Raw genomic sequence first — 21,085 nt, 5'->3', positions numbered from 1 at the left:
TTCCTAAAAAATCTCATGGTAACTATTCAGAAGCCACGACAATGAAAAAGAAAGCTCCTTTGTTCCCGGAACGGCTGGCTTTCTTCTATCCTGTCTTTCCTTCTCTCTTCGCTTTAGGAACGATAAGACCTTAGCAGTTGAAGTTCCCGCTATCAAACCTCTTAAAGAAATCAATCTAATCCTATAAAAACACTGGTCACTGCTCATTTGTGACAGCTCCTTTCTGTAGCAATTTTCCATTGACGTGACTTCTGAACAAGTACCATCATCTCTCCTTCTTCTATTTCCTGTCTCTGTGGCGTTGTGGTATGAAATACCTTACCTCCCAGCCGAGGTATGGCATTTTATCCCTATTTATTCGAGAAATTGATCAGTAATGGAGCTCTAAGCTGCCTTTGTCCTGTTGTCCTGTTCTCTCTCTTCCTTCTCTGTTCGCTTTCGGGACGATAAAACCTTAGCAGTTACAGATCCCTCTATCAAACCTCTCAAACAAAAACAAGAACCTTCTATGTAGATAATATTTAGAACTGGAAAATGTGAAGTCATCCACAAATGAATTACGTCATGCAAGTCAGGAAGAAAGGCGGAAACTTCAGTACCTATTACTTGCAGTACCTACATATGTATATGAAGTATATCACATATGAATACTTGATGCTCATAGGTAATAGGTAGACAGTCTTAATGGAGCAGTTGCAAATGGGTAAAAATTATAAATAAACTAGCTGAATTCCGTCGCTTCGCTCCGGAATCCCGCTAGTTTATATGTATATTATGTACCTGCTAGTTAATTTATGAACTTTAGCTAGTGGAAAGCAATGTGCTACTGCTACTACTTACCGGTTAGTATTTCCTGAAAGTCCGGATTCTTGCTGTTGCTTCCCCCGTTACCATTGCGTGGGGTCACCACGGCTCCTTCACTTTGCCCCTCACCCTGACCTTCAATATGACCTTCACCACCCTGACCTTCATAATGACCTTGAACACCCTGACCTTCACCAACTTACCGGTCAGTATTTCCTGGAAGTCCGGATTCTTGCTGTTGCTTCCTCCGTTACCACTGCGCGGAGTTACCACGGCTCCCTCGCCCTGACCTTCAGTTCGACCTTCAACATCATGACTTTCACCGGTTTGACCTTCACCAATATGACCTTGACCTTCGCTGACTCCAGATTGCGAGCTGGTTTCAGAGCTCAAGTTTCTGGGCCTTGCCAATAGGGAGCGACCCTTCGACAAGACCCTCTGAACTTCCCCCGACTGGCGTGAGTCCTTGATGTCCTGGAAACGAGAAACGAAAGAATTATTAGAGAATATAAAATGTTTCCTCATTTCAAAAGTGTAGACCCAGGACTAAAAGTAAGGAAAAAGTGTAGACCCAGGACTAAAAGTAAAGAAAAAGTGTAGACCCAGGACTAAAAGTAAAGAAAAAGCGTATAGACCCAGGACTAAAAGTAAAGAAAAAGCGCAGACCCAGGACTAAAAGTAAAGAAAAAGCGTAGACCCAGGACTAAAAGTAAAGAAAAAGCGTAGACCCAGGACTAAAAGTAAGGAAAAAGTGTAGACCCAGGACTAAAAGTAAAGAAAAAGTGTAGACCCAGGACTAAAAGTAAGGAAAAAGTGTAGACCCAGGACTAAAAGTAAGGAAAAAGTGTAGACCCAGGACTAAAAGTAAAGAAAAAGTGTAGACCCAGCACTAAAAGACCAATGGGAACCTTGTTTTTAATCCAAAATTCCTTGGCAATCTTTCTCCATTTTGAGGGGTCTGCAATTGTAAGGGAGGTCTGCAATTTTTCTCCTTCCTTCCTCTCCATCCGATAAAAAAACACATTAGTAGAAGGAACAAAATTTTTCCCCATTAAAATATTACAGAGATATTATGGACAAAAAAAAAGACTGGTGGGGTAAGGAAAGGAGAAAATTTAATTTACTGGAATAAATTACTACTGCTAAATATTTTTTTATTAAGTAAGCAAAAAAGTAATTTTTTCCATCCTAATTTTGGGAGAGAAAAAAAATGAAATTAGGAAAATTATTTATCATTTTACCTTTGTGCAAGGTTGTCATCTTTTATTTAATTTCAGGGCCGGTTCTAGGTATAAGGGGGATTTGTAAGGTACCCCTTTCCTAAATCTCCTGATGTTCCCCTTTTAGAGGAATGTACAAAACTTAGTTTTACCACTAGGTGGCGTGCTGGTGGTGGCGCTTATACTAAACTATGGGAAATCCAAGATGGCGTCTTCTCAGTCCGCAAATTTAGGGCTCGGGTTTAAGCATCAGAAGAGGGGAAATCGTTTCAAATCCCAAAAGAAAAATACCCAAGATATATAGGTAGTTTAATTTAATTTATTTGTAGTCATGCTCTAAATTTGGGCTGTGATTTCTAAAGATCTGCCTACTTGGTGAGGTTATTTTTCTAAATACCAAAGGTCTAAAGCCAGCGAACACTGATCATTACCAGAACACTGATCACTGATTCCAAGCACACTCTTGATTGCACCTCGGAATACCTTTCTCCTGATCAGAGGTTCTCAAAGTTCCAAGCTTTAAGATGTTTACTTTGCTTAGGGCATTTTACATGTGATGCAACCCTTACGAGTTACGAGACGATCACAAACATCACACTATTTACCACTCGTTTCGATAGACGTAGCCATCGTTCTCGGAACGGCTGGCTTTTTCCTATCCTGTCTTCCTTCTCTCTTCGATTTCGGGACGATAAGACCATAGCAGTTACAGTTCCCTCTGTCAAACCTCTTAAAAAAGAAAAAAAAAAAGGTCTAAAAAAAGGCCAGTTCAAAAATGTCTGCTTTTTCCAACTCTTCCACCAGGGAAAAAAATGGCTCTAAGTTTCCCCCAGGGGAAAATTCAGGAGAAAAGAATGTTGAGAAAGAGAAGAATGAAGAAGGAGCAATAAAAAATCATGAAAAATTACCTTTTTGTCCCTCCTCCTCCTCTCCCTCTCTCATTCTTCTTATCTCTCTTTCTAAATTATACTTCCACTTTTTTTTTTCTTCTTTTTTAGAAAATCTTGTTTACAGTGTGTTCGGTTGGCCAGATTTTCTTTGAACCATCATATGAAAAACGAAGCTCATTGGGCGTGAATTGTCATTGAAACGGGCAATCCCATACATACGAGTATAAAATATTCAGTTTTTTTTTTTTTTAAATTATTAAGGTACCTAGGTATTAAATAATCTAAATTAGATATTATTTAATTTAATTTAATTTTAATTATTTCAACTTTCAAGCCACCCTGTATGTATAGGTATGTAAATACGTAAGGTAATTGTGGTTGAATTTATGCTCTTTTTTTTCCTCTCCTTCTTTTAATTTTGAGTTAATTAAGTTTAATTTTTTAATTAAAAAAGAGCGCCATTGTTTTTTGCCTACATTTTTATTTGGTATTAAGTACCTAACCTACCTACATTATTATAACTGCCATTTTTGCCCCCCATTTATTTTTTGGCGAATAGAATTTTGCTTGCATTTACTCTCTGTTCATTCAAAAGTAGAGAATCAGAAATATTATTCTGCGATATTTTTATTTTCCAAAAAAAAAAAAAAACTGAAATAATTAAGGCTATTAATATAGTATAGGTACCCAGAAAGGAAAAGGTAAAAATTTCATTCCAAAATTTCCATTATTGGTCTGGATATTGAAATTAATTTCAGTTTTTTTTTTTTTTTTTTTTTTTTACCCCTAAAAAATATTCTCTCTTGTTCTCTCGAATTTGAATTCGTCACAAAAGCTTGAAAAATTTGGTAACGCGCTTGCTTGCCAAGCAGAAGGTCCCGCGTTCGATGGCCACCGTCGACAAAAATTTGTACTTAGTTTTCGATTGCCAATATTACAACGGGTTACTTTCTGGTGTTCTCGTGTTGATCCAGGACCTAGCTGGGAAGTATTGTGTTTCTTAGAAGTTACCAAACTCAGATGCTATCTACCACCTTAAAGGACAATCTTGCAATAAAAGCTGTGTGCTTTAGCCATTTCCACCAACCAGGGTCACTTTATCCATCCAAAACATTCTGGCGAAAAAATAATTAGTTTTTCATTTCCACTTTTTTTTTTTTTTTTTTTTTTTTTTTTTTCGACCAAACGATTTTTTTTTTAATTAAAACTAGTCCGGGCTTTTAGTTTTTTCGAAATTGCATTTTTACTTTCTATTATGTAGGTGGATATTTTTTGTGAAAATTCACCATACATAAACAGAGTTTGCAGACTATTTAGTTTTTGGTACTTTTTCTTCTTTTTGCTTTTCCCGGTGTAACACTCTCGGTTAAATGTTCATTATAGGGCAAAATCTGAGGCACCCTATAACAGAGGGTGCCTCGTACATTAAGCGTTATTTCCCATGCAAAATCATTACACAATTTAAGTCACACACCCCTTCAACATAGAACATACATGAGCAACGAGCCCTATGTAACTCATCTCGATATACAGGGTTTACTGGATGTCAGATAAAATAATCAGATTCATTGAGTGAAAATTATAGGTATAGGTAGGTGACGCAGCTACGCACCTAACCTGAGTGGAAGAGTCTGTTTCAAAGGCCGATCCCCGGAACATGTAAATTAGACGAAATTGTCAAAAATAACTGGGCCCTTAGATTAAAGGAGATTTGATTAGAGGGAACTGTAGGTAACTGATGCTAAGGTCTTATCGCCCCAAAGGCGAAGAGAGAAGTAAGACAGGATAGGAGAAAGCCAGCCGTTCTGAGAACGAACCTTATCCCTTCAGCATAAAATTTAGCCTAAGGTTCTGTTATATAATCTGAATATTGTACCTACTTTTAACATAACATGATCCGCTCACAGAACAGACTCCGAGAATCTTAGTCACACCCTGTACAAATCACATTATCGACATACACACACAGTATACACAATTACAATTTACAAAGTTCCATACTACTGTTTACAATATAATACTCCAATTACAAGCTTATTGAATCAAAATTAAACCACACACCATCCTCTTAAGAACATTACCAACTCCCGAAGCAGCTGTCAAAACGAACGCTACATTTTTAACTTTTTTCCAAAGGGGGGAGTCGAACTAAAGATCTTTTGAGGGTTTTTTTACTTTTTCCTTTTTTAGCGCGTCTCTGAAGCGAGCCACTTGAAAAATTACAAACTTTAAACACATTGAAGTGGGTACTGGGTAGGTAGGTATACGTATAGGTATTATTATTTTAATACGTGGGTAATGGGTATTTTAAAAGAAAACTTAATATATAAGTGGGTAGGTCCTTGAACTAAATTTGACTAATGTGTAGCCACCAATACAGAAGTTATTTTAATTAACTATTGCTGATTTTATTATTATTTTTAAAAGGCCTGGTTGTAGGAGTTATATTTGAACGTGATCCTTTAGATATTCTTTTAATTTTTTGATAAAGATTTTGATAAAAAAAAATTCAAGCTTTATCAAAAATTTAAAGGATATCTAAAGGATCACGTTCAAATATAACTCCTACAACCAGGCCTTTAAAAAAAAAATCTGGTGTGAGCATCACACGACTTTCCTTATCCTATTGAATGATGCTTATTGGAGTGTTCTTTTACCCTCCTTGTACAATTGTCGCTATAGCTGAAAACCGCCAAAAAACGGTCGAAATCTGTCCAAAAGCGGTCAAAATACCGCCAAGCGCAGCAAACATCTCAACCAAACGTTGTTTGTGTTACATCCTTGTCACATTTGTGAACTACATACCAAATTTCAAGTCTCTAGCTCATACCGTTCCCCAGATATTGTTAAATTACACCGAAAACCGCCAAAAAGCGGTAAAATGCCGCCAACCGTTGCACCAGTCTTAACCACTCTCTCTCTCTCTCTCTCTCTCTCTCTCTCTCTCTCTCTCTCTCTCTCTCTCTCTCTCTCTCTCTCTCTCATTTCTCAGTTGTTCAAGATACTTATAGGAAGGTAGGTAGGTACTTGTTTAATTAAAATCGGTTTAATTTTGTGCTGAATTAGGTGGGTAGCTATTTTTTGATGTTTTATTTCGAATTCATAATTTTAGAAGATTCCAGCATTGGTGATCCCTAACTAAGCTTTCTTTAAGAGGTTTGATAGAGGGAACTGTAACTATACTGAGATCTTATCGTTCCAAAATCAAAGAGAGAAGGAAGACAAGATAGGAGAAAGCCAGCGGTTCCAGGAACGAACCTTATGCGTTCAGGATAAAATTCGTCCCGGGCGGGAATCGAACCCGCAACCTAGCGTTTACAAGGCGGGCGCGCTACTCTCCAAGCCAACCAGGCTGACTTCCATCATTCTATACTAAACCTGAAGTGTGTCCCTCATCAAAAGACATGAAGCGAGAAAGATGTCTTTCTCGAGAGACTTCTAAAATTCAAAAGCAGAATTATTCGGAAAAGGATCACCCAAGACATCAGTAGGTACTTACTCCACATGAATGGAATATTTTTTGGATGGAATATAGGTAAAAAAAAGACAAGAATGGTAGGGAGGTACAATAATATTGTAAAATGGACCAACAATAGAACATAGCTACCTTAAATCTCTTATTGTATGGAAGGTACCACCTAAATATTATTCATTGAAATTTATTTTCGTATTATGAAGATGTAAAGAGTCATGTTTTGGATGAGTGCATCTGTCAAATGAGAAGTCGAAAGGCTCTCCCTGAAGGAATTCTATTGAAGAAGGGTCGTCTCCAAATAGAATTGGGAAAGCGTGAAAGAGGAAAATCTCGTTCTGACAGTCGTTTTACCCTGTTAGTATAATGGGACTTTGGTATAATGGGTCTTCTTGTTATAAGTTAGCTGGTTTGATAGGCTTTTGATAGAAGTGCAGTAACTGCTAAGATTTTATCGTCCCGAAATTGAAGAGAAGAAGGACAGGATCGGAGAAAGCCAGCCGAAGCTTATCTGTTTAGGATGAAATTCGCCCCGTGCGTAAATCGAACACGTGACCTAGAGCTCACAAGGCAAGCGCGCTACTCCCCAAGCTAACTAGACTGGCTAAAGCTGAAAATTCTTCCGGTCTAAATAAAACACTACCTACTTATACGACCCACAAAGGACCTAAGCTGGGTTCAACTCTTCGTTACCACCCCAAAATGGACCTAAGCTCCAGGAACCCTTCTTACAAAAAAGTCTTCATTTGAGGCCTACTTCTATGAGGACTCCTGTATCATTTGTACCATAGTGAGAGTTTCATTCATGAATAGGTATATCATTATAATCTCTCTACCTACCTATTCAAATCTTTTACAACTTAATAATAGAGAGACATTTTAGGAATTTCGATTGACTCCTTTTTGATTGTTGCAAAATGTTTTTTGTAAATGTCGTAGGTCATTGAGCATAAAATAGAGCATTTGAAAACATGGGTATCCAGCTATCCAGCGGCCATAGCGCAATATATTCACCAGTTCACAATAGATCACTGAAGTTAACCAACGTTGTGCGTGGTTGGTATGGGAACAATTTGGGCAATCACGTGCCGCTGGCTTTTCCCGGCCTCACACTCAGGCTGGATGAGGTTAATGTGAGGAGGCAAGTTTGTCTCTGAATAGTAATACCTATAGGTAGGTACTCTGTGTACCGCATAAAACCATGCAATTTGTCATACGGCTTGATTATGCTTGATAGTAGATAAGAAAAATCGTACAGTGACGTTAAACGTCTTTCAAAAAAGTAACAAGCTGGGCCCGTCCCTCCGGGAATTTTTTAGCCCGTAATTCATTCGATCGTGATTAGAGAAAATCAGTAGGTACTTATGTACCTACCTAATTTGTTTATTATTCAGTTTATTTTTATTCTTGATTTGATTTTTTTATTTTACTTTCATGTAATTTAAAATCAAGACTAAAGCCCGTTCTCTCTTTATTCCTTTAAGTCACCCATCCATTTATTGGCCTTGCTCGGCGTAGCTTAACATAGGGGACGCTAAAACCGGTCTTAAATTAACGACTGAAGCTTTTGTTATCTAAAACTTTCTCGCTTTGAGTTCATAGTTCGTCACGACAAATTTCAAGATCAGAGCTCATTTGTGTGAGAAAATGTGAAAAAAAAATTCCCGAAAAACCATTTTATGGGTTTTTTGGCTTTTTGGTTCTCTGGACAAAATTTGCACCACCACTTTCGTGTTCCTGGTAAAAAGACCTTGATATATAGGTCGACTAGGTTTGGATAAGTCCTTCTATGGGAACAGACAGACAGACGACACCCCGAAGCGAATACAATAGTTCGTCCCTTATACCTTTTTATTACTATCGTAATAATAAAGGAAGGACGGACTAAAAAGTCGTATTGTACCTATGTGCCAGGCTTAAGGAACACTTTTACAAGCGGTACAAAATCCCGCCCACCCGTTGACTTTGGCCTTTTTCTTCGAAAGGGAGAAAAAAATCCCCCGAAAAAATTCGTACAGAGAGAAAAATTCATAACCTTCACCTCGAAAAGGTGAGACTGGAATAAAATGTGGAGTTTATAAGAACCTTCCTAATTCTGTCTACTTGTTTGTTGGTGGCCAGGACCAAAATCCGAGTTGCCCGGGGCGGATTTTATCCTGATGGGATAGTGTTCGTTCTCGGAACGGCTGGCTTTTTCCTATCCTGTCTTCCTTCTCTCTTCGATTTCGGGACGATAAGACCATAGCAGTTACAGTTCCCTCTGTCAAACCTCTTAAAAAAAAAAAAAAAAATAGCAAAAAAAGCTTGATTCTGTCTCTCTTTCTCTCTCAGCACACGCTATTTTTATCACACAGTCTCTCTCACTCTTTACTGCTTATTTTCACAAAAAGTTGGTCAGGGGGTTTTTCTCTTTTTTTTTTTCTCTTTTTTTTTGAGATACCTACCTACTTCTTTTTGCTTCTTTGCTTACCTGATGCCTTCGGGGATTCCAACCTGCGGTCAAAACTACCTGATTATGGTCAAATCTCAAGGGTTGACATCCAACCTGCGGTCAAGCATTTTTGGGTTGAAATCCAACCTGCGGTCAAGCATTTTTGGGTCGGGTGAAAGCGACATCCAAACTGCGGTCGGTTGACTATGAGGGGAAAATAAGAAGAGTAGGTATTTAAAAAATGAATTGAACTTGGTTTCTTTATTACATATAATGAGATGTCTTCTCTACCCTCTGTGAGATGTCTTCTGCTGCTTTCCGTTTCAAAGTGTTGCTTATCCTTTTCCTAGAATTTTGTCCGGTAGCGGATCATGGTTGTGAGTAATATTTTCCTCGACAGCTTCACCACTTTATTTACACACCCATTTATTTTATCAATATCATTTCGCAAATGCCTATAAAATCTAAACTTGTAGCCACAGATTACTTTAAGGTCTTTGCCCCGCTCACTTAACATTACGTTCATGGTGATAACTTTTAAACAAATCCAAATAAAACTGAATGCAATTAATTTTCTAGTCTTCATATTATATTAAGTATATATATTAAGTAATATTCCACCACTACTATTATTGTCTACAGATCTACCTGAAATATTAGAGATTCTGAACTTGACCGCAGTTTGGATGTGTAGGGGAAATTGAATGACCGCAATTTGGATGTGTGAGGGTGATCGAATGACCGCAATTTGGATGCAACCTTTTTGTACCTGTGCTCCCTGACCGCAGGTTGGATGCAGCCGATGCCTTTTACTGGTGCTCTTTCACAGCTTTATCCTAAGGCCATTCACTCATTATCAGGTAGACCTGACGACAGGTACATCTGATCAGGTCTACCTGATAGTCAGGCATCAGGTAGCCCTGACAGTCGGACCTTTTCAGTCTTACCTGTGATAGTGGGTGGCTTGTCTAACTCTCTTTACCTCTCTCTTCTAACTCTCTTTTGGTGGGTCCAGACTTGTGCAATGCAACGTGCAAAGCATTTGCATTGCACGTAGCACGTAAAATCAAATCTGACGAATGCGAACGTTTTTCATGTATCCGAGAATTTTTGTACCGATACTCAACTAGTAATGGCCTATAATAGTAGGTACATCATTTGCATTGCATTGCACGATGCTTTGCAAACACGTCCAAACTAGTGCAACGCACATCAAAGACATTCGCCAGAAAACCGCCAACATCTCGGATACCCACAAACGTTTGCTGCAATGTTCAAAAAACTTTGCTGCAACTTTCTCAAACACGTCCAAACTAACGAATTTCATTGCATTGCACGTTGCTTTGCACGTTGCATTGCACAAGTCTGGACCCACCATTTCTCTCACTCCCTTCTCTTTCTCTGTCTGTATCTACTCATAAAAATACCTGGATAGCATGTTTTTTTGTGTAGCACAGTCATGTAGATAATTTTTTCTGACGGAAAAGAACGTTCACAAAGGTTCATGTAGATGTAGATAAACAATTTTCTAAAATGTTCTCTTTTTTGCATGTTTTGATCAAGTGTGCATGCATATTTTGAAAACGACTACGTGCTGAAACCCAAAATATCGATAATATTGATAGGTAAACTCTTTGAAATACTTTGGGACTCACCAAATTCTGGGGGACTCTCTGAAATACCTAAATCTGTAGATCAGAATATGCCTTGTTTATACAGTAAACATACTGCCAGCATTGGACTGAAGGTCTGCCGGCAGTATTGGACCAGCAGACTTTAATGGCCTGTTTTACCACAAAGAGTTAATAGTTAACACAGTATCAAGGGGTTTCTTTGTAACCCAACCCAACCATCCATGTGGGTATACCTACCTACTTCCAAAGGTGGGTCCAGACTTGTGCAATGCAACGTGCAAAGCATTTGCATTGCACGTTGCACGTAAAATCAAATCTGACGAATGCGAACGTTTTTCATGTATCCGAGAATTTTTGTACCGATACTCTACTAGTAATGGCCTATAGTAGGTATATCATTTGCATCATTCTCTTCTTTTCCTGGTAAACAGGAGGGCGTGGGTTCAATCCCAGCCGAGGTATGGAATTTTATCCTCAATATAATTTGAGAATTTGACCACAATAATAGTAGTAGCCTACTGCTGGAGTAAAGGGACTTTTCAGTCCTATGCGAGCAGTATAAATAATTATTATAAATCAGAATCGGATATCGAGATTCTCCATGTATGTGATAGCACTGTCACTGCCCGTGTAGAAGTCATTTTTGACGCCAGTGTAGGATCTGAGGGGACACTCCTCAACAATATGATGTATTGTTTAACGTCCAGCTCCACAATCACAAGCAGGAGAGTCAGACTTTCCCCACTTATGCATAAGATCTGCACAGACTTGAGGGGACACTCCTCAACAATATGATGTATTGTTTAACGTCCAGCTCCACAATCACAAGCAGGAGAGTCAGACTTTCCCCACTTATGTATAAGATCTGCACAGACACCGAAGTTTGTTCGGATACGATTCAGGGTGACCCAGGTTTTCCTTGGTAGACTGAAGCCTGGTGGTGGATTCTGGAAGTCAGGAAACGTTTGAGGCTCACCATCTACTCGTGGGTTGATTTCAAATCTTTCAGCCAATCAAATTGGGTAATTCAAGAGTTTCCTTTTCCAACTAATAAGTCCTTGTTCTGTTTGTCCAGGTGGTACTTCGCGTCAGATGCGGATATACGGGAATCATCTCTGGCGCAGGCGTTGAAATCAGTGGCGTACATGTTGTTCTATGAGAGGTGTAGTCCGACACTGATTGATGTGCAATCTGGTAGGTGTTGATTTATAATTTTTACTACACTTAAAAAAAAAAAAAAAAAAAAAAAAAAAAAAAAAAAAAAAATAGTTGAGTGTTTCACTGCCGTTTTTATTTCGTAGCAATGAAACAACTGCTATATTAGACTCGTGTGGTGGTGCATATGACCAAGAAGTTGACGAGCACAACCTAAATATAATAAATGATAGATAGGCTCCTGTGGTCTGTCTCGTAGCATGCCCATCCCGTAGTATGCCTCTCATCAGATGGGCGATAAGAGACACAATACTTCCCATTTAGGTGCTGGGTCAACACGAGAACACTAGAAAGTAACCCGTTGAAATATTTGCAATCGAAAAACGAGTGTAATTTTTTGTCGATGGTGGGATTCGAACCCGGGACATTCTGCATGGCAAGCAAGCACCACTGGGCTCACCGTGCCCCCAAATCATCGTGATCAGGAGGACAAGCCAGCTGTTCCTAGAACGAATCTTGCGTGTTTGGTTCGCCCTGGGCGGGAATCGAACCCGCGACCTAGCGCTTACAAGACAGGTGCGCTACCTTGCAAGCTAACTAGGATGTCCTGTTAAGGTTTTGTCGTCTTGAAAGTGACAACTTCTTTTAAAAACACATGTACTACTTCTCTATTTAGTGACGTTTAGGGAGGACCCACCCGACTAGGGTAGATATTAGTGTCAGTAAAAAAAGTTTTAATCAAGGGATTTTAATTGTGTTAAGCATAAATGCTTGTCACAAATGGGAGGTAACGAATTCTCTCCCGTGGACCTTTTTTTGCCCGAGTTCTCTCCTTTACGAGTTCTCTCCCGCAACGAATTCTCTCCATTTTGTGAAAAGGTTCATTACGAATTCTCTCCCCTTTACCTACTGTCACAAATGTCGTTCCCTGCTTAATGCACTACGCTAAATTTTATGACTCGACTTGGACTCGAACCACCAACCTCCAGATCCGAAGTCCACCGCGCTAACCACTACACCACTGAGGTTGGTGAAAAAAAAGCTTTAACAAATGAATCTCTTGAATTTCAGAGACAACCAGTGGCGACTCCATGCCAGACGTCGCCCCCACCTCTACGAGACTGACCAACGGGCACTGCGTCACCTGACACGTCTGTTGTGACCGCTAGCGAGGCTCGAACCCGCGACCCTTGGCTCTGTAGACTAGCTTGTCCATTACGCGACGTCCTGCGTGATGAGGAATAGAGCGATTGGCGAAATCGAGTTCCGAAATCTGAGAGGATAAGAGAAAGCCAACCGTTCCGAGAACGAATTATCTTATTTTTGAGAGGTTTAGTAGAGGGAACTGTAACTGCTCCTATCGTCACGAAATCGAAGACAGAAGGATAAGAGAAAGCCAACCGTTCCGAGAACGAACCTTATCTTATTTTTGAGAGGTTTAGTAGAGGGAACTGTAACTGCTCCTATCGTCACGAAATCGAAGAAAGCCAGTCGTTCCGAGAACGAACCTTGTATAGGATGAAGTACGTTTAAGGTGTTTTTTTTTCAATAGATTTTTACGATCAAATAAATGTATTTAAATTACGTTTCCAATTATTTATTGTTTTCTGTATTTTTTTATTCTCATTGTAGGTCATTAAGGCTGATAAGGATGGATAGAAAAAAGTACAGGGTTAAAATCCGCCCCGGGCGGAAAGCGAACCCGCGATCCTGCGCTTACAAGGCAGACGCGCTGCCAACCAAGCTAACTAGGCTGGCAATACCTACTTTTACTTGTAACTTGCCATGGAGGTTATACCCCTATATCGTTCTGTAAAATTTAATTATTTACTACGGGAAAATAAGAAGTCGGAAAATAAAATTGCAAAATAATAAATATAAATATTTTTTAATTTATTTTCAATATTTCTTCTTTTTTTTTACAATAACAATTTTGTTGACAGAGAGAGCGTATAATCTACAAAGAGGACACTTGTGTTAAGGTGTGTCCACAGTCCACACATAGTCGATGGTCGATTCACATCGATCGAAGGCCGGCCGACTATGTTTGGACACACCTTTAGAATACAAGACTTTTACTTGAGTCCAAATAACCCCTTAGGAAATCAGGACATCTGAGAAAAAACACTCATATTGGATTTCACCAATATTTATTCAGTCATTGGGACTCCTGTTAAGCTAACAGCCAGTTAAGTTCCATTTAATTTGTATTGGTTTAACAGGGCTGTTAAGCTAACGGGCTGTTTGAGGCTGGAAAGAAGGTTGGTGAAATCCACCATCACTGTGGATTTCACCAATATTTTTTCCCAGCCCTTTGAAGGCCTGTTAAGATAACACCCTCATCAAATGGAACTTAACAGAAATCCATTTGATTAATGGAACTAAACAGAGATCCATTTGATTAATGGAACCTAACAGAGATCCATTTGATTTATGGAACTTAACAGAGATCCATTTGATTTGACAATAGACTCAACAGGGCTGTTGGGCTAACAAACTGTTAGGGGCCAAAAAAGAAGATTGGTGAAACCCAGCCTCAAGTTGCAGATTTCCTTTCGCAATTTTTATTACATATAATGAGATGTCTTCTCTACCCTCTGTGAGATGTCTTCTGCTGCTTTCCGTTTCAAAGTGTTGCTTATCCTTTTCCTCTCTAGAATTTTGTCCGGTAGCGGATCATGGTTGTGAGTAATATTTTCCTCGACAGCTTCACCACTTGATGAATATTTAACAAACGCACTGCAAGTTTTCGTTGTGGAAAGAAGGTTGGTGAAATCCACCATCACTGTGGATTTCACCAATATTTTTTCCCAGCCCTTTGAAGGCCTGTTAAGATAACACCCCCATCAAATGGAACTTAACAGAGATCCATTTGATTTATGGAACTTAACAGAGATCCATTTGATTTGACAATAGACTCAACAGGGCTGTTGAGCTAACAAACTGTTAGGGGCTAAAAAAGAAGGTGAAACCCAGCCTCAAGTTGCAGATTTCCTTTCGCAATGTTTCCTCTTCTGAAGATCGTGTTCCCTTCCCTATGGTTTAGTACAGGCACTATTACGCCAAACGAGGGGAAACAAGCTTCGGAAGGTGGGGAAAATTGCCAAAGGAAAATGCGGCCTTACTTTCCTAGACAACAACATACAAAGTACCCTGCAAGGAAAATAAACAAGAAGTGGATACAAACAAACAAAACGGGGAAGAATAAAAATTATACAAATAAAACATATAGGGTGTGTACATAAAATATATTCAAGGGGTATAAAAAATAATGTACAGATTACAAAATTATACACGGGGAAATAAAATGGTTATTTCTTCAGAATATAACAAAATGAAATAATACCGAATGGGAGGGAGAGGGGCAGTAAGATCCTGTTAACAGGAACGTTTATGTCGGCAGCGGGAATTGAACCTGGGGAAGGGTGTGTACATAAAATATATTCAAGGGGTATAAAAAATAATGTACAGATTACAAAATTATACACGGGGAAATAAAATGGTTATTTCGTCAGAATATAACAAAATGAAATAATACCGAATGGGAGGGAGAGGGGCAGTAAGATCCTGTTAATAGGAACGTTTATGTCGGCAGCGGGAATCGAACCTGGGGGTGGTTTTGTAATGTGAAAAGATACTAAGATTACCAGTGGTGATTGTACGTTGAATACACCAGTTCCCCACAGATCACTGAAGTTAAGCAACGTTGAGAATGTCTGGAGTTTTGTGTGATCATAAAATGAAAATGAAAGGTAAAATCTATCGAACAGTTATAAGGCCTGCCATGATATGATGATCTATGGGCTCAGAAACTTGGCCTGTGAAAAAAAGGTCAGGAAAAGAGGCTAGAAGTTTCAAAGATGAGGATGCTGAGATGGAGCAGTGGAGTAACAAGAATGGATAGGATAAGAAACGAGATAATCAGAGGCAAAATCAAAGCGACGGAGATTTCAAAGAAAATGCAAGAAAGACGGTTGCAGTGGTATGGACATGTCGAGAGAAGAGGCGAGAACTATGTGGGGAAGAAAGTGGCAAGAATAGAAGTGAAAGGAAAGAGAGCAAAAGGTAGACCAAAGAAGAGATGGAAAAACTGTGTGAACGAAGATCTACGTGAGAAGCAGCTACCAGGAAATGAGGTGCATAAAAGAACGGACTGGAAGAGACTGACACGAAATACCGACCCCGTTTGAACGGGAAAAGGTAAAGTAGAAGTAGAAGAAGAAGAAGAAGAAGAAGAAGAAGAAGAAGAAAAAGTAGTAGAAGAAGAAGAAGAAGAAAAAGTAGTAGAAGAAGAAGAAGAAAAAGAAAAAGAAGTAGAAGTAGAAGAGAAGAAGCACATGGTTAGTACCTGGGTGGTGACCATTTGGGGAATCGCGTGCTGCTAGGTTCCCGGCTCCACTCAGGCTGGGTGAAGTTAAATTGATGAGGTGGGTAGCTTTGTCGCCGAATAGTGGGTAAAACCCCCGTCACGAGAAGACCTAAGTTGTTAAATGTGACATTAAACCCCTATACCTACCTTAAGATGAAGATTTTTTTCCAACATAAACGTCGTCATTAAACAGGATCTTTCACTAAGGCTGCCGGAATTTGACACAATAATAAGGAATTAAAATAAAAAAATAATTATATAATAATAGTTAAAATAAAGAGTATACAATAATAATAATGTCTTATCATGGCATGGAAAAACGTCAAACCAGAAAAGAAACAAGCTGGATATATTGTTTAAGTCACCCATCCATTTATTGGCCTTGTTCGGCGTAGCTTAACATAGGTGACGCTAAAATCGGTCTTAAATGATCGACTGAAGTGTTATCTAAAACTTTCTCTCTTTGAGTTCATAGGTCGTCGCGACAAATTTCATGATCAGAGCTCATTTGTGTGAGAAAATGTGAAAAAAATCCCCCAAAAACCAGTTTTTTTTGGTTTTTTGGCTTTATGGTTTTCTGGACAAAATTTGCACCACCATTTTCGTGATCCTGGTAAAAAGACCTTTAATTTGATATATAGGTCGACCAGGTTTGGATAAGTCCTTCTATGGGGACAGACAGACACCGAAGCAAATACAATAGTCCGTCCACTATACCTTTTATTATTAGTAATAATAAAGGAAGGACGGACTAAAAAATAAAAAAAAAGTCTTGTAATGTTGTAGTTACTCGCATGGTAATGTGGTGGGCGTGGGATCCCAGCAGAAATTGATAAAATTCTATACCTTGGCGAGGAATGAAATCACGCCCTCCTGATTACCAGCCGAGTACACTACTACCGAGGCAGGTTGAATATTGCACGGAGAGAAATCTTCCACGGGGTTTTTCCCCCCAGGAGAAGAAAAAAATCCCTTTTCCTTTTTCGTGTATTCCCGCCATTATATACAAAGTGGCACGGTTTTTTCCCTCCGGGAGAAAAAAATCCCTTTTTTTTTTCATTTATTCCCACCATTACATACAAAGTGGCACTTAATTTTCCCCCGCCATAACACAAACAAGAGTATAATGATAACAAAAAAAGTTTCAAATAACAGTAATAAATAGAATAACAAATTATGGCCAGAGAAAAAAAAAAAAAAAAAAAAAAAAAAAAAACCAATTTGGTTCTGAAGGATTCAGAAGAAAATGGGCAAACTATGAAACCTCTCTCCTATCAAAAAATTTTCATAAAAGACTGCTACGTATATTATAATTTTTTTTTTACAATAATTAGAAATAGAGGAAGCATAAGAAGAGAAAGGAGATAAAAAAACATGAGTTTCTACATTTTTAAAATCCTAAAGAACCTAACATAAGATTTGTAAAAGATTTGTTTTATTCTCAATATCAAATATAAAAATCTATTTTTTCTTTCTTTTAGGGGGGTTTTAAATTAAAATTGGAAAAAATCGAAGCCTTTTTTTATTATTAAAAAAATTATTTGTATTTTTATTTCATGAGATTAATATTAATAATAGATTTTTTTTGTACAAACTATGAGGTGATGAAAATATGAAAGAGTGAATTTCAATTTTTTTTTATGCAAGACTAATCTACAATACTAAGTGATCGTGAAAAATCGACACACGTTATGTCTAGTACCAACCAGCAATATTTAATTTGTTTCTCAATTTCGAGATAGAGTCCTATTCCGATGTAAAAGTACCCAAAAAGTGCATTGGCGCACTCAAAAACATCCAAAACGGTCCCTAAATCCCTAAAATGTCGCTCAAAGGTCGCAAAAAAAAATAACGTTGAAGCAGCCATGGTTAACGACCTTGCATGAACTGACGTCATCACGAAAAAATGGCTGCCCGCGAAAATTTTGTGCGTTTCAAAAATCAGAAATTGCAAACGAAGATTTCTCCTCTTAGGAAGCCTCAAATGAAATTTTAAGCATTTCTATTGAAATCAGCGTGTTTTGAACTTCCTTTATCAGCCAAGAAAAAAAAAGTGGTTGAGCCCCATTTTTTTGGAAACTGAGAAAAAAAAATTCCACTTCATGAGGAACCACAGAGGTAAACCATAAGACCGCGTTCACACGATTTTTTTCAAAAACATCGAAAAATAAAACATCGATGTTCGATGTTTCCATCGAAACAAAAACATCGATGTTGACATCGATGTTTTTGTTCCGATGTATCGATGTTTTCAAAACATCGATGTCGATGTCCCAACCCTAAAATGACTGAAATGACAGTTCTATAGAAATGCCATTTTCTCAAAAATTAAGCAAGATCGCCAAATCTTGCTCGCTCTCTTAACGCAACTGTAAAAGTATAAATGACGCCATGTCGACTTGGACTGTTAAAATGCATAATTCAACTTGTGAAATTCGAAAAAGTGAGAAGTTACATATAAATAATAAAATAAAAATAGCCTCTATTAAGAATTGAAACGGGTTCGATTCCCACCCGCGGTGAATTTTTTCCTATACGGATAATGTTTGCTCTAGGAACGGCTGCCCGCGACCCTTGGCTCTGTAGACTAGCTTGTCCATTACGCGACGTCCTGCGTGATGAGGAATAGAGCGATTGGCGAAATCGAGTTCCGACATCTGAGAGGATAAGAGAAAGCCAACCGTTCCTAGAACGAACCTTATCTTATTTTTGAGAGGTTTAGTAGAGGGAACTGTAACTGCTCCTATCGTCACGAAATCGAAGACAGAAGGATAGGAGAAAGCCAACAGTTCCGAGACCGAGAACGAACCTTATCTTATTTTTGAGAGGTTTAGTAGAGGGAACTGTAACTGCTCCTATCGTCACGAAATCGAAGAAAGCCAGTCGTTCCGAGAACGAACCTTGTATAGGATGAAGTACGTTTAAGGTGTTTTTTTTTCAATAGATTTTTACGATCAAATAAATGTATTTAAATTACGTTTCCAATTATTTATTGTTTTCTGTATTTTTTTATTCTCATTGTAGGTCATTAAGGCTGATAAGGATGGATAGAAAAAAGTACAGGGTTAAAATCCGCCCCGGGCGGAAAGCGAACCCGCGATCCTGCGCTTACAAGGCAGACGCGCTGCCAACCAAGCTAACTAGGCTGGCAATACCTACTTTTACTTGTAACTTGCCATGGAGGTTATACCCCTATATCGTTCTGTAAAATTTAATTATTTACTACGGGAAAATAAGAAGTCGGAAAATAAAATTGCAAAATAATAAATATAAATATTTTTTAATTTATTTTCAATATTTCTTCTTTTTTTTTACAATAACAATTTTGTTGACAGAGAGAGCGTATAATCTACAAAGAGGACACTTGTGTTAAGGTGTGTCCACAGTCCACACATAGTCGATGGTCGATTCACATCGATCGAAGGCCGGCCGACTATGTTTGGACACACCTTTAGAATACAAGACTTTTACTTGAGTAAAAAAAAAAAAAAAAAAAAAAAATAATAATAATAATAATAATAAATAAATAAATAAATACTTCGACTGTTGAGCAATTTTCAAGATAAAACCTAGTGCATATTAACAGCCAAGAAAAATGTTTCCGAAATAAGTCTGGAGGGTACAAAAAGTTGTTGGATTGTTGCACAAACTTTCTGGACTGTTGAGAAACAATGTTTCCGATGAAAATGTTGCAGGTGGGTACTAGGCTTTAGGGTGTAATGGTAGGTTGGAGTAATTTTGGGTCATTCATTTATAAAGGGGGGAAATTGAAGCTAGGGGCAATCTTTACTTTTGTTTTACGAAATATTATCTTTTTAATTGTTTTCACTCATTGTCATATTTTGACCATGGCTAAGTCAGCGTCTCAAAATTATCCCAACTCACCTTGTAGTCTTGTACGGATACATATGAAATCCGTAAAACAATAGCTCACGCTGGAGAAAGAAAATCAATCAATCAAGTGTAAAAGATCAATTAATCAAGTGTAAAAGATCAATCAATCAAGTGTAAAAGATCAATTAATCAAGTATAAAAAAAGGGAAATGTTCAATAAATCTAAACACAACTTTTGCAAGCACCGCACTTACCAACACAACGGAAACTGTAAGCCCTACGGCTTACCAACACAAGAAAATCGTATGGTGGATTTCTGAAATGACTTGATGAGAGATTTAACTAATGGGAGAATTTTTAATAATAAAAAAAAAAAAAATCAAAAAAGGAGTTTTTAGTGATACAAAAAGGAAGAGTTTTTAAAAACTAATCTAATGTTTGGGTCATTAAAACCTTTTTGATCATTCAAAATTCTCCCCTTAGTGAAATCTCTCATTAAAGTCATTGGTGAAATCCACCACCAATGTTAAAGCGGTCAAACTTTCTTGACTTGGCGGGGCGGAGCTCTACCGCGCTCCTTAATTTCGGGTCAGTAAAAATGACCAAGGTCCATGAAATCAAACACATGTTGTAAGAGTTATCCCTACAAAAACATATATCATCCCTACTTTTAGGAAGAGAGAAACGGAGATAGAAATTCCTCTATTTCCACTGATGGGAGTGAGAGAGATAGCCATAGTCCTCTTGATACAACATTGAGGAGGAAAAGAGACGGTCGCTTTTCCACTAGAGGAACAGAGATACCATTAGTTTCCATTCGCTTAGAACCAATAGCTCTATAGGAGGGAGAGAGACAGCCATAGTCCTCTTGATACATCTTTCAGGAGGAAAAGAGACGGTCGCTTTTCCACTAGAGGAACAGAGATACCATTAGTTTCCATTCGCTTAGAACCAATAGCTCTATAGGAGGGAGAGAGACAGCCATAGTCCTCTTGATACATCTTTCAGGAGGAAAAGAGACGGTCGCTTTTTCCCTAGAAGAGAGACAGAGGTTGATCTTCCAGGTGTGAGAGGGACAGAGAGAGCGTAGAACCAGTGAGAGAGAGAGAGAGAGAGAGAGAGAGTGTCATCGTGTGAAATGTTCGGCGGCAGTTGTCATGGCCGATGAAACCTGGAGAGAAAAACAAACAAATATGGCGGATTAAAAACAGGAAATAATTATAATAAAAAAAAACGCGCGAAAGGAAAAAAAAAAAAAAAAAAAAAAAAAAAACAA

The 21,085-nt window shown here is 38.3% G+C and overlaps 1 protein-coding gene and 2 long non-coding RNA genes across 3 annotated transcripts in view; 1 reads left to right on the top strand and 2 right to left on the bottom strand.

Annotated features, from left to right (window-relative positions):
- Nucleotides 1-278: 278 nt before the first annotated feature.
- LOC113471219 lies at nucleotides 279-8,602 on the bottom strand. Its single transcript, XR_003394002.1, has 2 exons — nucleotides 8,472-8,602; nucleotides 279-503 (listed from the first exon to the last, which is right to left on the bottom strand). It is a non-coding gene; the product is annotated as an uncharacterized LOC113471219 (long non-coding RNA).
- Nucleotides 8,603-13,038: 4,436 nt separating this feature from the next.
- LOC113471218 lies at nucleotides 13,039-14,826 on the top strand. Its single transcript, XR_003394001.1, has 2 exons — nucleotides 13,039-13,867; nucleotides 14,372-14,826. It is a non-coding gene; the product is annotated as an uncharacterized LOC113471218 (long non-coding RNA).
- Nucleotides 14,827-19,733: 4,907 nt separating this feature from the next.
- The window catches only part of LOC103518360 (phosphatase and actin regulator 2), a gene marked incomplete at its 5' end in the record, with an annotated part of 10,143 nt that continues 8,791 nt past the window's right edge, over nucleotides 19,734-21,085 (bottom strand). Inside the window, one exon of the mRNA XM_008483423.3 lies at nucleotides 19,734-20,980. Coding sequence (XP_008481645.3) covers nucleotides 20,965-20,980 — 16 coding nt within the window. The remainder of the gene's footprint in view (nucleotides 20,981-21,085) is intronic.

This window comes from Diaphorina citri, unplaced genomic scaffold (assembly GCF_000475195.1).
Source record: "Diaphorina citri unplaced genomic scaffold, Diaci psyllid genome assembly version 1.1 scaffold2166, whole genome shotgun sequence".
NCBI lineage: Eukaryota > Metazoa > Arthropoda > Insecta > Hemiptera > Psyllidae > Diaphorina > Diaphorina citri.
The sequence above is the reverse complement of the archived record's forward strand: the minus strand, read 5'-3'. Positions and strand labels throughout refer to the sequence as shown.